This window comes from Pogona vitticeps, chromosome 6 (assembly GCF_051106095.1).
Source record: "Pogona vitticeps strain Pit_001003342236 chromosome 6, PviZW2.1, whole genome shotgun sequence".
Taxonomy (NCBI): Eukaryota; Metazoa; Chordata; class Lepidosauria; order Squamata; family Agamidae; genus Pogona; species Pogona vitticeps.
In genome coordinates this window covers 94,291,939-94,306,201 of record NC_135788.1, presented here as the reverse complement: position 1 = coordinate 94,306,201, position 14,263 = coordinate 94,291,939, and the positions used below count along the sequence as shown (strand labels likewise).

General features: G+C 42.9%; 1 protein-coding gene across 34 annotated transcripts in view; it reads left to right on the top strand.

Moving 5' to 3' along the window:
- ATP6V0A1 (ATPase H+ transporting V0 subunit a1) overlaps positions 1-11,240 on the top strand; it is a 45,437-nt gene extending 34,197 nt beyond the window's left edge. For all 34 annotated transcript variants that reach the window (XM_020785611.3, XM_020785610.3, XM_020785606.3 and 31 more), the window contains 3 exons: positions 2,015-2,132; positions 2,571-2,742; positions 9,412-11,240. In XM_020785611.3, coding sequence (XP_020641270.1) covers positions 2,015-2,132; positions 2,571-2,742; positions 9,412-9,505 — 384 coding nt within the window. In that variant the 3' untranslated portion in view covers positions 9,506-11,240. The remainder of the gene's footprint in view (positions 1-2,014; positions 2,133-2,570; positions 2,743-9,411) is intronic.
- Positions 11,241-14,263: the final 3,023 nt, after the last annotated feature.

Sequence of the window (14,263 nt, the reverse complement as noted above, 5' to 3'; positions counted from 1 at the left end):
CCACTCCTGTGTTCTCCTGTATGTGTTAGACTTGCAGCAAAAAAGATTTGATGTTCCTCTGGGGTGGCCTCAGTTTAACTAGTTGGTACAGTCATATGTTTCCATTCTGCAAATGAAGCCACACATGGGGCTGGAGGAGAAAAGGCAGTTTATTTTATTTTATTTTATTTTATTTTATTTTATTTTATTTTATTTTATTGTTTTCTAAGGGAGTTTCAGCTAGACGCACAATTAGGAAGGGAGTAGCAGGAACAACCAAAAATCTGCTTTCCAGAATACCTTTGCCCTTTATTTCAATTTTTTTAGCATGCTGTTGCAAAGTGACATTCTTTTAGATGTCACAGGGGATAGTTGCAAAGTGGGTGTTGGCACTGAGCCAGAAAAAAATTCTTTCCTTTTCCTAATTAGCACCTTTGTGACAAATCTTTAACTGCCCAGAAAAAGCCAAGCAGTTTCAAAATAGGGATAGGTATCAGTCTTAATCTGTTAATCTTTGCTAGTCAACAATGAAAACTTGTCAGAGATGGGCAGAGTCTACTGAGAAGTCTTCCTCCATGCTTTTATGGTTAAAAATGTGAACGAGAGGATTGTACCTCTTAACGTTTGTGTTCCTCACTTTAGCCAGTTTATGAATGACCTTTTGCCTGTTTTGGGGGGCACCAGCTCCTTGGCAGCAGATGATAGCAGAAGTTAAAAATAGACCTTTTTATCTTGGTGCTTCTGCCAAGAGGTGAGCAATAGCCACTTCATAGTGGCCACTTGATAATGGGTTCCGACCATGGAATGCAGGGGTGGGAAGTGTCCTTTTTTCCTCAGATCAAACAAATGCCGGCTAGGACATTTGTCTAAATCATATGCCCCTCGGCATTTCTAGTGAATGTAATCCCAAATGAGTACTGATTGAGGCAAACTCTTCAGCTCTCTGTCTCAGGCAGAGGGCTGCTATCCCAACACATTCCTGGTTAGTATTTTATTTATTTATTTATTTAAAATATTTTATCCTGCCTTTCTCCTTAAAAAAGGACCCAAGTCAGCTTACATCATTGAAAGACAATATTTAAAGCTGAAAACAATGAGTACACAACCGTAGTTTGCATCATTAGAAGACAATATTTAAGCTAAATACAATGAATATAAAGAAGCAGCTTACAGTATTAGAAGACAATAAAATTAAAAGCCATAAGTATAGAAATATTTAAAAGGAACAAATACCACTCTGAGAAATGAAAACATAAGTAGTATTAAAAACCCAATCAAAGCAGTAATGCATAACAATCCAACTAAAAATCACACTGAGATAGCCAGTCACTGAGGGAAGGCTTGCCTGAAGAGAAAGGTTTTTGCCTGCTCGCCAAAGGACAGCAAAGATGGGGCCAGTCTGGCTTCCTGTGGGTCGGAGTTCCAAAATCTGGGAGCGGCAACAGAGAAAGCTGCCTTCTGTATCCCCATCAAACATACCTGTGAAGGTTGTGGGATGGAGAGAAAATCCTCTCCTGATGCTCATTAACACCTGAGATGGCTTATAATGGGAGATACAGTCTTTGAGAGGTTGGAATTGTAGGGCTTTATAGGTAAAACCAATTTTGAATTGTGGCCAGACACCGATCAGCAGCCAGTGGAGCTGTTGTAATGGGGGTTATGGGGGAAGTTGCTTTAAGTACTGCTGGGGAAGTACAGCTTACAGTATACCATAGAGATGCAGGAGCAGACTGACTGATGCTTTGTGTTCTGATCCTGTTCTCAAATTGGAACTTTCAGTTTGAGGTTAGAAGTTGTGTCTGAAGTGTGAACAAGGAGTGTATTCTTAAGGAGAGAGTTGGGTTGGGTGACTGAGCTTTCTGTGTCCTGATGGTTGGAATGAGAAATGCCTGTGGTACCTGGGAGCTTTTGAATGAACTTGCAATAAAACTAGCTGCTGCTGCCGCTTTTCTTTGTCTTCCCTGTTTTCTTCATCCTTGAAGCATTGCTCTGTACTTTGGCCATCACTCAGAACTGATTTAATTTCTTTCCACAGTTTGACTTTGGGGATACCGTAGTCCACCAGGCCATCCATACCATTGAATTTTGCTTGGGATGCATCTCCAACACAGCCTCATACCTGCGCCTCTGGGCACTTAGTCTAGCTCATGCACGTAAGTAGCTTCCCCACGGTTGGCCATTTAGATGCAGGGACGAGGAAGGAGAGAGGTAGACGTCATGGGAGTAAGGGGAGGTTGTCACAAACACCCTTTTGCTCTGTAAGAGTCCAACTCTCTCTGTATATTTTAATTCCCTGTAACTCAACATTTTAAGAGGAGCAGTGAGGATTTTGCACAACAAGTGCAAAATAGCTACAGAATGCATGAGGTAGCTCTTTCTAAGCATTTTGAATATGCCATTTTGTGATTTAGAAGCACATGTAGTTGTGGGAGATTTGTGTGCTTATCCCTGGAAGTCACAAAATCCACTTCTTTTGGGGCAGTAAGCAGTCCCAGACAGGAGCAACCAGAACAACAATGGTCCTTTTTTAAAAATCACCAGATATGGCCCACCTTTATCAGCATTCCTTCTCACTACCTTTCTCTTCACAGAGCTCTCTGAGGTCCTCTGGACAATGGTGATGCACGTGGGGCTCAGTGTGAGCAGCTTGGCTGGTGGTTTGGGGCTGTTCTTTGTATTTGCTGCCTTTGCGACCCTGACAATAGCCATCTTACTCGTCATGGAGGGCCTTTCGGCTTTTCTGCATGCCCTCCGCCTGCATTGGTGAGTGTCACGTAATAGACTTCCGAGTCGTTGAAAATAATTGTTGGGACAGGGCTTAGTGACATTGTACAGGCTTTGCATCTGTACAGTGCTTTGTCCCTGTCTTCTACAGTAAACTATGGAAAGTATCAGGGCAAGGAAGAAGGAACTGTATGAAGGAATGGCTAGATACACCCAACCGTAGGCTATACAGTGGTGCCCCGCATAACGAGCGATTTGTTTAACGACGAATCCACATAGCAATGTGTTTCTTGCAATCGCAAAAGTGATCGCATTGCGATGTTTTAGATGGTAAAACATCGCTTTGTGATGAGCGGTAAGCGTTTCGCTTACCGATTATCGCATAACGATGTTTTAAGAACAGCTGATCGGCGGTTCCAAAATGGCCACCGGATGAAGAAAATGGCCGCCTGCTGTGTTTTCGTGCCCTTTCCTCACTTACCGGGCAGCGAAAATGGCAGCCGCATGGAGGATTTCCGCAGAACGGTGAGGTTTTTTGCCCATAGGAACACATTAAACATGTTTTAATGCGTTCCTATGGGCTTTTTTTGCCCCACATAGCGACAAATCCACATAGCGACGATTTTTTCGGAACAGATTATCGTCAGTATTCGGGGCACCACTGTATATGAGATTGCTTCATTTTCCCCCCAAGCCTGCTTGATCCCATACTAAGATTTCAGCTGCCTCGCCTACTGTCCCAATTTTGCTTTCACCTAAAATTGGTGAAAGTTTTCATTCATTGCCTGGGGATGATGCTCTGTACCCTCTCTCAAAATGGGACTCCTCAGATGGGCTGGAGCTCCTACTGTCCTTGGTAGCTCCATGTTAGACATGTTGGCTGGGGACAGTGCAAGTCATGGAAAACAGATGATGGTGTGCCATCTTCTGCCATTCAACCACTTACAGAATAGTCTTGCTAGTACCTAAATGGCATGGCTACCCAATATGTTCTAAGGGACTGGGGCTGTGTTAGCATTGCCTGTGTTATTATTTGTAATACTGCCCTGTGTGGACTCTATGATGTAAATTAGTGGAAGGTCTGCCGGTCTCCAGGCAAACTCCAGACATGGCCTTTGTGGTTTTCATCCCCAGGAGTGAATCCTGTGAAAAACTGGAAGACTGGTTGTTCAGTATTGAGAATGAAGATACTAAAACAGAAATTGAAAAGGAACATCTCTCTAAATCTTGTCCTGAAATGAGTTTCCCTTAGTTTTGCACGAGTCTTCGTTTTGACATTTATCATGTCTTCATTTTGCATTTGTCTTTCAGTCTTCCATAAGAGAAAGGGATATTGAGCTATATCATAGCTCTATTCCATCACTGATATGTGAATTCATATTTACATTAGTCCTTTATGAAAATATATCTAGATTCCTGCAAAAGATATGGGTGTATAAGACTAAATTCATAGGCTTCCTCTTTGCACATGTCTATAGTCACCATACATGTCCAGGGGAGGGAGTGGGCAGTAATTTGCTTATGTACGGCAAATGTATACCACTCTCCTTAATCTAGATGGGCTTTTCCTACCCTAGTCAGATTAGTTTATTGTTTTTAGTGTGCTTTGTCTTTGATCTGTTTGTGTTCTTTGTTTTATTGCCCTGCTTGACTTGTAGTAGTTGGCTAGGCTTCATTCCTTGTCAGGAAAGCGCAGCATAGCAGAACAATAGCAGCTGCATCCTCAGCAATCATGACATCAGCCATTATCTCGATCTTGCACTTGGGCCCAGGGATTGCTTTCCTTGCTGGCCCAGCCCTCCTTTCTGTGTGCCAAGTTTAAAAACCAAAAAGACTTCCAACAAGGCCAGCTGTGTCTGGAGATAAGGATTGTTGAGTCATTCTTGTGCAGGATGGAGGTCACTGCTAATATATGGGGACTTGTGGGAATCCCCCCTAGCTGTTTGGATGACTACATTTTTTCTTTAGGGGAAAATCAGAAGAAAGGGAAATGTCAAAAGCTGTTTCTATGAATAAACAAATACAGAGAAATAGAAGGCATGGGGTTCCTGTTGCATTAGTTGATCATAGATAGTTTGAACAACTGTAGATGAACTGGAGCTAAAAATTTCCACAAAGTGCACAAAAATTGTGCATTGCTGTTTTTAAAACTGCAAATGACAAAATAATTAATACCTTCTTTGCCTTCCATGCCATAAATATTTTCCTAACTGCCGACTTTCATTGCTGTTTTAGGGAAGCTTTTTCTGATGTGTTTTAATAGGTGTTTTGACTTGCATCGTTAGTTTTTAAATATAGGCACATGGCATACTTGTTTAAGGAGAGAAGGAATCAGCTGTTTCAGGTGACTAAATGAAATGCTTAGTGGTGAATATTGCCATCTTTCAGAGTGCTTCTCTTTTTCAATGGAGTTTGTAAGGTGATGGCTTTCAAATCTTATGGCTAGAGCAGAGGGTAAAGACTTTTTGAGGTATCAGGCTTAGAACTTAAGAAAATGTCCTTACATTAGCTGTGTTTGCATGTAACAGGAACTCGGGGATTGTAAGTAATCGTGATATGAATAAGTTGTTTGCTGAGGTAGACTTCCTCTTTGCCCCCTTTGCATGTGCACCTAAACTAGTGAGGAACCAGGAGAGCTTTGCCAATGCCAGGTTCAGACATATAAGCTGTTCCCTTCTACTTGGTCTACTTGCTGTTATCAAGGGAAGGCGTGGATAAGACTAGCACACAGTTTCTTCACACTGTGGCTTATTAAGCCAGGATTCCTGACTTAGCATTATGGGAAAGTTCCCACTATGTAATCACATTGGCCCTGTGACCTGAAATCATCTTAAACTGGAAATTCCAGGATTTGAATCTGTGAGCTTCTTCATGCAAAGGGTCTGCTTTAATCACCAGGCAACTCCATTTTCCCTTCAAACAGAAAAGCTAGAATTCAACTTTTGCTGTAAGGAAGAACTGTATGGATGGTTTTAACTGCTCCCCCTACACACAAGGTTTCCAGCTCCTCCCTCCTTGGTCACTCCTAACTGGGCTGTGTTTATCTGGTAATTTTTCACGCAACTGGACATTACAGATGGCTGATGTGGCTGAAAAGCAAAGTATCCAGCAAAACTGTATCTTCATTAGCTGTTTGCAATGACTGCATGTGACTATTATGCAGTTAATGCTGTTGGTTGATTAGGTTTTACCTCCTGTACTGTGCAAAGGGTCCGTTTGACATAGAGTTTTCAACTGGGAGGCAGCTGGGGGTTCATTTTATCACTTTTGGGCATAGGAAAGCTGAAGGGGCGACCAGGGCAGGATGGGATGGAGATCTGAAATAATAGGTATTTTGTTCCTGCAACTGAACAAGATGGTGCTGACACAATAGATGATGTGTTCTTCCCTATGGCCTGTATCTGTTTGTGCCAAAGCTGGCATGCCATAGTACCCTTTAGCCTTAGGTGAATGAAGTGCCAAAAAAGATAACTGAGTTCAAGAACAAAAAGGCCATCCCTTTTAGGGTCAAGGTTTCATAATAAGTTGGAGAAGAGGCTTGTTTTAGTTGGAAAGGGAAAAATCTTTGAAATCTCCTGGCTAAAAGGAGAAAGCACCAGTCTTCCAGATGTCTGGGCCAAGGAGATGGGTGGGGGGAATGAATAAAATCATTGGGGAAGGGGAACCATGCATTCTGTGATACGAAGAAGCTGAACATTCCATTGAGGACGGGCATGCAGGTGTCCTGTCCCTATCCCAAGTAGGGGAGGAGGTTTAATTTGGTGTAGTAGCTAGTAAGATCCCAGAGTCCTTAGCTGATTCAGGTGCAAGGAGGATTGTGTTTTCCTTTTCCTACCATCTTGATATAAGGGAGATGATCTCTGATTCACCAATGCTCGTGGTCTGCATTGCTTGTCCATTGGGGGGGAAGCAGTGAAACTGAGATGGAAGACACCCTCACGCGCCAAAAAACAAACAAACCCCAAAACATACCTTTCTTGACTCCAAACAGCATATTTCTTGCTTGCCTTTTGATTATACAAGGTCTGTTGCCATAGACTTCAGTCTCAAAACTTGTTGACTCCTTTGTTCAGTGACAGCAGATTTTGAGTACTTGAAACATGGTCAGGCTCCTTGTCCCCTTCTCCATTCTCCTGCCACTTAGTGGAACAAGTGGCAGATAGCTGTTCCCCATCCATACGTGCAGCTGGCATGCTGTGGATATGCTGGATATGCTGTATTTCTGGCAGCATGACCGGCATTCTGTATGGGAGGAGGCTGTTGGTGTTCCTGTCCAAGGGGTATTGGTGAAGGGAACAAAGTGGGGGTGCTTCAGTTTTCCATCCCTTTTGCCCTACCGTGATGTTCTGTTCTTAATTTTATAAGATGCTGTATACCCAGAATTTTAACTAGCATTACAACTTCTGTGCAGTTTGGCTTTGTGTGCTTCTATTCCCCACCCACCCCCTCAGTGATCACCAAGCTGTTTGGCTTTTACTATCTATTCCCACAGTGTGCAACCTTAAAATGGAAGACCTCTGTCATTCCTGCTGCTTCCAAGTCTGGGTTCAGCAAAGGCTTTCAAACTTTTATGACTCGTGCCTTACCTTGAGAAAGGTAACCGATTGATCTGGCCTCCGCTGTAGCTTGATACTGTGGCTAAATAATGGAGTGATCAACTTGGGTCCAGAATGTGGAAACTTGGGTCCAGAATGTGGAAACTTTGATAAATGAATGAAGTCCTTACGCAAAGAAAACTGGCATGTCAAGAAAAAAAAGCTCAAACGTAGCCTTCTCATGTATAGTGCAGGAAATCTATTTGCATGGTGAAGCACTCTGTCACATGCGGCCCTGCTTGCAGCTGAAGCCGTAGAGCCCTGACAAAGCTGCAGGCCAATCTTGATTGTTACGAACATACACAGACAGAACATAGAGACCTGTTATTTACTCAAATCAAGCCTCCTCTTTCACAGTTTTGTACAAAGGATCACATTTGCCCATCAGGCTTCCTTTGTTCTCCTGTCCCTTTTAATTTCACTCTCTTCTCTATATAATTTCAGTTGCTCTGTTGTGTGTTTTGGTTTGTAAGATAAATGTTGGTCCTAAAAAGATTTCAGCGGTTCAGCCATTTCACACTGGAGTTGAAGGAGCAGCACATCAAGTCTTGCTCGATTTTTCTCTAAAGCTGGCAGGCAAAGAGGGATGGAAAATGTTTCTCATCAGAGGGCCAAGAGAAGAGCACAGGGCTTGTTTTCTTAATGAATCATGGGGGTTTTTCTTTCCATGTTTGGTGCCTGTTTATGACTGGGCAGCCTTCCAGTGTCATTCCCTTTACATTTTGAGCTCATAAGTGGAAACAGCAGAATAGCAAGGGAAACAAACTGATCCTGGAATGCAGCCTCTGACTCCTTTGCTGGTGTCTCCCTGCTACACCCTTACAATGAGGCAGGATAATAGGTTGGGATTTTAGAATGGATTGGTGTCCTTTCTTTCCAATGTAGGTGGATAATTTTAAAAAATGGGGTACAGGTACAATTTAAATATGTCATGCCGGGATCTGAAATCAGCTGCGTTCCTGGTTTGAGCTAAGGAATTCCAATAAGAAGCCTCCTCACATTTTCCAAAGACATGAGATTTTACCTTTCCCTTATTTAATGGCAAATCAAGTTGTACAGTTTGTGTATGAGAGGGAGATGATTCACCAGTTGGGGAGGACATGATTGCAGTGACAACTGGCCTGGCTGACTGGGCTCAAGGCCCTGGTGACTGAGAAGCTGCCCTCAGATTTGCACCACTAAGAACCGTTCATTTTTGCAAAAGTTGGTGATGTCTCTCAGGAAGTTGTGCAATAAGTGGGGGAAGGGGTTCCAGTCTACTCTGTATTGTGTAATCTCACTTATACTTCTTTTGTAAGAATAACTAGGGTTTATTTTCTAGTTTTGGACAGCTCATAGACTTGATGCTCTTGGGTGAATGACAAGTCAGCTTAACCTCTTTCAATTGCTTTAGTAGTCATGGTATTATCCAATGATCTGTAAATGTTTGCCTCAGTAAAAGAGACGGTGGAATTTTAATATGAAGGTGAAGATGATGTAACCTGCAAGATGTATATGAGTTAGGAGTACAAATGGGATTGAGGTGTAGGTTAAGCAACAGCCAAGTCTCTGGGAATTCCAGGAAAACACTTATTGGAGAAGGATGATGGAATATCATTCTTTGTTCTGAGATCAGGTTGGTTATCATGCAAACAGGGTGCCCTGCCATGTATTCAAACACAGTATTTTAAAAATCAAGTTCCTAACTCTCCTTTCCAGTTGAGGAGAGCATTCCTTCCTGCCTTTATGGAAGAGAAACATAAAAGAAGCATTAATCTAGATCCAGAGAATGTCCTTGCACAGGGTTTTTCCTTGTTGGTAATAGGTAGGACCTTGGTTTCCCTTGGTATGTTTGCACATTCTTGTCCTTGCAAACAAACAAGCAAAAAAAACCCCATGTTTCCATTTGATGCAGCTTAAACCTTCAGCAAAGACAGTGGGGGAAGAGGGAGAGTTAAAAGGAAAGCTTGGACATGGAAATGTAAAACAGCAAGTAACTGCAGTGAAACATAAATACTATTAAAAGTATAAGGTATCACTGCCTATGAACATAAAAAAGAAAACACCACAACTTTTCAGCCTGCTGAGATTGTGCAACTGATGTCTTCTTGTGTGTCTTTTTCTTTCTCAACAGGGTGGAATTCCAGAACAAATTCTACATGGGTACAGGGTTCAAGTTTCTTCCTTTCTCGTTTGACAGCATCCGTGACGGGCGGTTTGATGAATAATCTTCTTCGAGACCTACTCTGGCAGCAAACCTCAACTCCTTCCTGCATGTATATGTTTCTCTCTGTGTGTTGAGTTTACCTGCATGATAGTCTGACGTTCTGTAGCAATCCTGTTGTGGCCACAAACTGCTAGTGTGATAGTGAATTGCTTTGCTTTGAGCACTTTAGTGATGGGAGAAAAAGAATAAAAGGGAACCTAGAAGAATTTAGGAGTGCTACTGCAAATATGCAGTGTAGTCTTGGCAGCTGTTTGGGTGGGGCATTGTCCTGCAGGTTGCATAGATAGAGAATGAAAGGGGTTATCATGGAAGAGGACATTTGATGGTTGTTGCCATCAGTTTCATAACAGGCATGCTAGCAATTCCGTCTGGTAGCTGGAAGCAATCCAGATTTCTAGCCCTGTGTTCCTTTGAAGTGAGTTGAGGGTAAGCATTTCTTTTGCATACATCTTTTCTTAATGGAAGTGCCATTCACCCATTTCTTGTACACTTGTCTCTCCTGAACTCTAAAATAGCACTCTGGATTTCTTTCTACAAGGCCAGATTGTTTTCTTTGATCTAAAAGATAGCCATATACCACTTCAACATGTTGCTCACAGTGGTGTTTTCCCACAAAAGCACCTCCACTATTCCTTTCCTGAGTTGAATCACTATCATAAAGTTGGCCTTCCAAATCATCACCATTCACAAAGCAGCATTTAGAAGGGAAAATGCTCCACAGTGGCTCCACACATTCCCAGCCCTGTAACCTCTGAGCAGAACATTAGCTCCCATTCCATCCCCTTCCCTTTGCTCTTGCTCTCCCATCCTGAAAATAAAATTATTCCCTTTCTACCTCAATGCAATGTTTGTGTGTATATGGGGCAGGGGAAGCCTTTAGGAAACTTTGACTGAAAGCAAATGGTTCTTTGGATGAGGTGACCCTGAATAACACTGTAATTTGGCAACGTTGGAATTTGAACTTCCCTAGAAGAGAACAAGGCAGAGGGAGAGGAAGAGGTGAGCTGCCTGGCTTGAGTGCTTGTCCTGTTGTGGAGCCAACCTGTGCTTGGCTCCATGGTATTTGCTAATAAGGAAATTTTACTCACCCCTTCTGAAACCTAAATAGCTTGTTTTGTTCCAGCGAACTTTAAGGGTCTTTTGCCTCCAGGATGCTGTCATGTAATGCCATTATCCGTACTTGATGGAGGGGGAAAAGTTTTTTTTGCCATTGAGCTGCTCCTGCCACACCCCAGTTGTTGCTCAGCAATTGCAAAATAAGCTGTCATGCACTAGCACTTGTGTGTATAGGAAGGACTTCCTTTGGAAAATAGGAATCTGCTGAGGGTAACCTCTGCTTTCTTTTTGTGCCAGTTGTGGTGTAGAAGAGACACAGGGCTTTCTGTGGCACTGTTAGATGTGTATTTATGAAGTGTGTGTATGTGTGTAGTAAGAAATATAAATGTGCACTTTTCTATAGGTGTCTAATTAAAAAAACCTTGGAACAATGCTGTTAAATTTAAAAGAGGAGCCCAGATCAAATGTGATAATTTTATGGGAAAGTGATAACACATGACTTACTGTTGAATACAGATTGAATTCCAACTGCTGTGAGGTGTTTTTGTGTTTGATTGTGATAACAGAATAGCCTGTCGTTCTGTCTACTTGTTGATGTTTGGAATACTAGCATGCAAAAAAGTATTTTCCTGGCTGTTCTCATCAGCCAGTCACTGTGTCTATTAAATCCATTGATGTAACCTCTAGTGTGTTCTGTTCTCGAATATTCTTGGCCATTGGAGTAGAGAAACATACGTAGAATGCCATGAACAAGTCTGTTCTGCATCCAGTCCAATGCCTAAGTTCTGGCACATTGCTTTTCGCAATCAGCTGAATACATTTTGCATTTTTCCTTCTGTGTTTTTGCTTTCTTGGAGAAGGCACTGAGTTGTGTGAAGTCCTGCCTTGACTACTGGAAACATGAAGCTGGTGCAGCTGCCTCTCTGGCTTGAGATATCAGCATGCCTTTGAAGTCACAAGAACAGGAAACTTGATATTAGAAAAAGAAGAACTTCTGATTCTCAAGAAGTTGAATTCTTGCCCAGAACCATGTTCTTTGTTTCCATAGAAGTCCTGCGCCCACAGAACCAGTCCTGCTACTTCCTGTGGCTCATGATGATCACACTTGTTTTCCATGGTGTTCTCACCAATTTAGGATTGCTAGAAAAAGTTCCAGAGTTTATTTGTTTATTTATTTATTTACAAGATTTTTTTTAGCTGCGCCATTACCAGTGGTCTCTGAGCGGCATACAACAATATCAAAACTTAAAATCATTAAAAACATTAAAATAGGTAATATTATAATAATATCCTATATTAAAAACAATCATTAAAACATTTATATTAATAAATCCTGCTGCTCGTATGGCTAGCTAAAGAATACTATTTAATTAAAATGCTGGCTAAACAGAAAGGTCTTTGCCTGGCGCCAAAAAGCCAAACGTGTTGGAGCCAGGCGGATCACTATAGGGAGGGCGTTCCAAAGTTGGGGGGGCAACAGCTGAGAAGGCCCTGTTTTGACATGCTGTCCCCCTCATCTCTTTCAGGGATGGCACCTTCAGAAGGGCATCCTGGCCTGATCTTAAGAGGACAGGCAGGCTCATATGGAGGAAGGTGGTCCTTTAGGTAACCAGCTCCTAAGCTGTTTAGGGCTTTATATGTCAAAATAAGCACTTTGAATTGGGCCCGAGCAACAACCAGCAGCCATTGTAAATTTTTCAGAACCGGCGTGATATGAGTCTGTGCAGTGGTACCACTTACCAGCCGTGCACCTCTGTTCTGTGCCAGTTGCAGTCGCTGAACTGTCTTCAAGGGCTGCCCCATGTACATTTTATTTATTTAATTTATATGCCGCCCACTGTACCCAGAGGTCTCTGGGCGGCTTACAACAATTAAAATTCAATACAATAAGAGATAAAATGATTAAAATACAATTAAAATACAATTAAAATTGCCATCAGGACCCACAGTTGATGTTATTTCAATTAAAAGCCTTCTGGAACAGGAAGGTTTTGACCTGGCACCGAAATGTCATCAACGCTGGCGCCAGATGAATTTTAGTATAGCGCATTGCAGTAGTCCAGTCTGGTTGTTACCAGTGCATGTGAACAGTTAGGCTCCACTCATCCAGATAAGGGCGAAGTTGATATGTTCTCCGTAGCTGTAAGAGGCACCCCTGGACACAGAGTCCACTTGGGCTTCCAACGCCATACCCAGGTAAAGGAGCCACCCCAAGCTGCGGACCCAGCCCTTTCGGGGGAGTGTAACCACATCTAAGGGAGGGAAATGGCCCTTTAATGGTTATCTGTCAGAGCACCTAGCAGCAGCCTACCAGCAGCACTTCTGACTTGTCTGGATTGAGCCTCAGTTTATTGACCCTCATCCAGTCCATTATCGAGTCCAGGCACAAGTTTAGAGCGGCGACTGCCACACCTGGATTTGTAGAGAATGAGAGGTAGAACTGGGAGTCGTCAGCATATTGCTGACTCCTCAGCCCAAATCTCCTAACGACCTCCCCCAGCGGTTTCATGTAGATATTGAATAGCATGGGGGACAGTATAGAGCTCTGAGGAACCCCAAGATGCAGCCGCTGTGGATCAGAGCTACTGTCCCCAGCACCACCTTCTGGACTCGATCAGCCAGGTAGGAGCGGAACCATCATAAAATGGTGCCTCCCATTCCCATCCCAGCCAATCTGTCCAGAAGGACACCATGGTCGATAGTGTCGAAAGCCGCTGAGAGGTCCAGGAGAATCAACAGCGATACATTCCCCCTGTCTTTCAACCGACAAAGGTTGTCAGACAGGGCAACCAAGGCAGTCTCCGTCCCATAACCTGGCCTGAAACCTGATTGAAATGGATCTAGATAATCCGTTTCACTCAGGAGAGCCTGGAGCTGCTCGGTCAGTTTGTGTCCTCTGTGAAGCAGGTGGAAGACGTGCCTGTTATTAATGCAGCTCTGTTTTGTACAATTTCTCTTAACAGCTTGTGTTTCTTTGCTGTGGGAGGGGAAGGGGAAGTAATCCTTTATCTCACAGCTGCTCTGCAGTATCTTCTAACATAGACATGTTTCCTTTCACATTGCAACCAGCAGTACACATAGCCTGTCTTCCCAGCTTTTTGAGAAGTTTTCAGTTCTAACTTTATACTGTATAGCTCTAGGAGGGTCAGACTGGTCATACCACCCACTTCGCCCCTCCAGAGTGACATAAATGGGAGAGGCAGAACTCTGAGGCTGACAGATCCCATTTCCCCTTTCCACAGATGTTCCTTGGTTGCTTTGAATGCTCTCCAGCAAAAGATTCCCACTGAACCCACTTGATCTTGGAGATTTGACTTTTCACTTTCTTCCTAAACTCCAGTCATCCTTAGGAAAAGCTGCTGCTGTTGATCCAAAGGTGTTTCTCTCTGTGTGGTTTCAGGTAGAGACAGATGTTTGTCTCAAATGTCAGTGTTGGACTATGCCTAGCCGAAGAGCTTTCCACACAGCAGCAGCCCACATGTGCTTAACAGTGTGCAAGGACTTTTTTGTATGATGTTGCTGTGGGACAAAGTAATGGTGGGGATTTAGTTAGGAAGCAGAATAAATTTGGAAGGAAGAACACAGTTTAAAAAAAATACTCTTGGTACCTTAGACATTTATTTAAGCATGGGCTTGCTCTTTGAACCGGACTGATTGTGCTGCAAAAGAAAGCCAGTATATATCAAGGGCAGGAAAAGCTTTA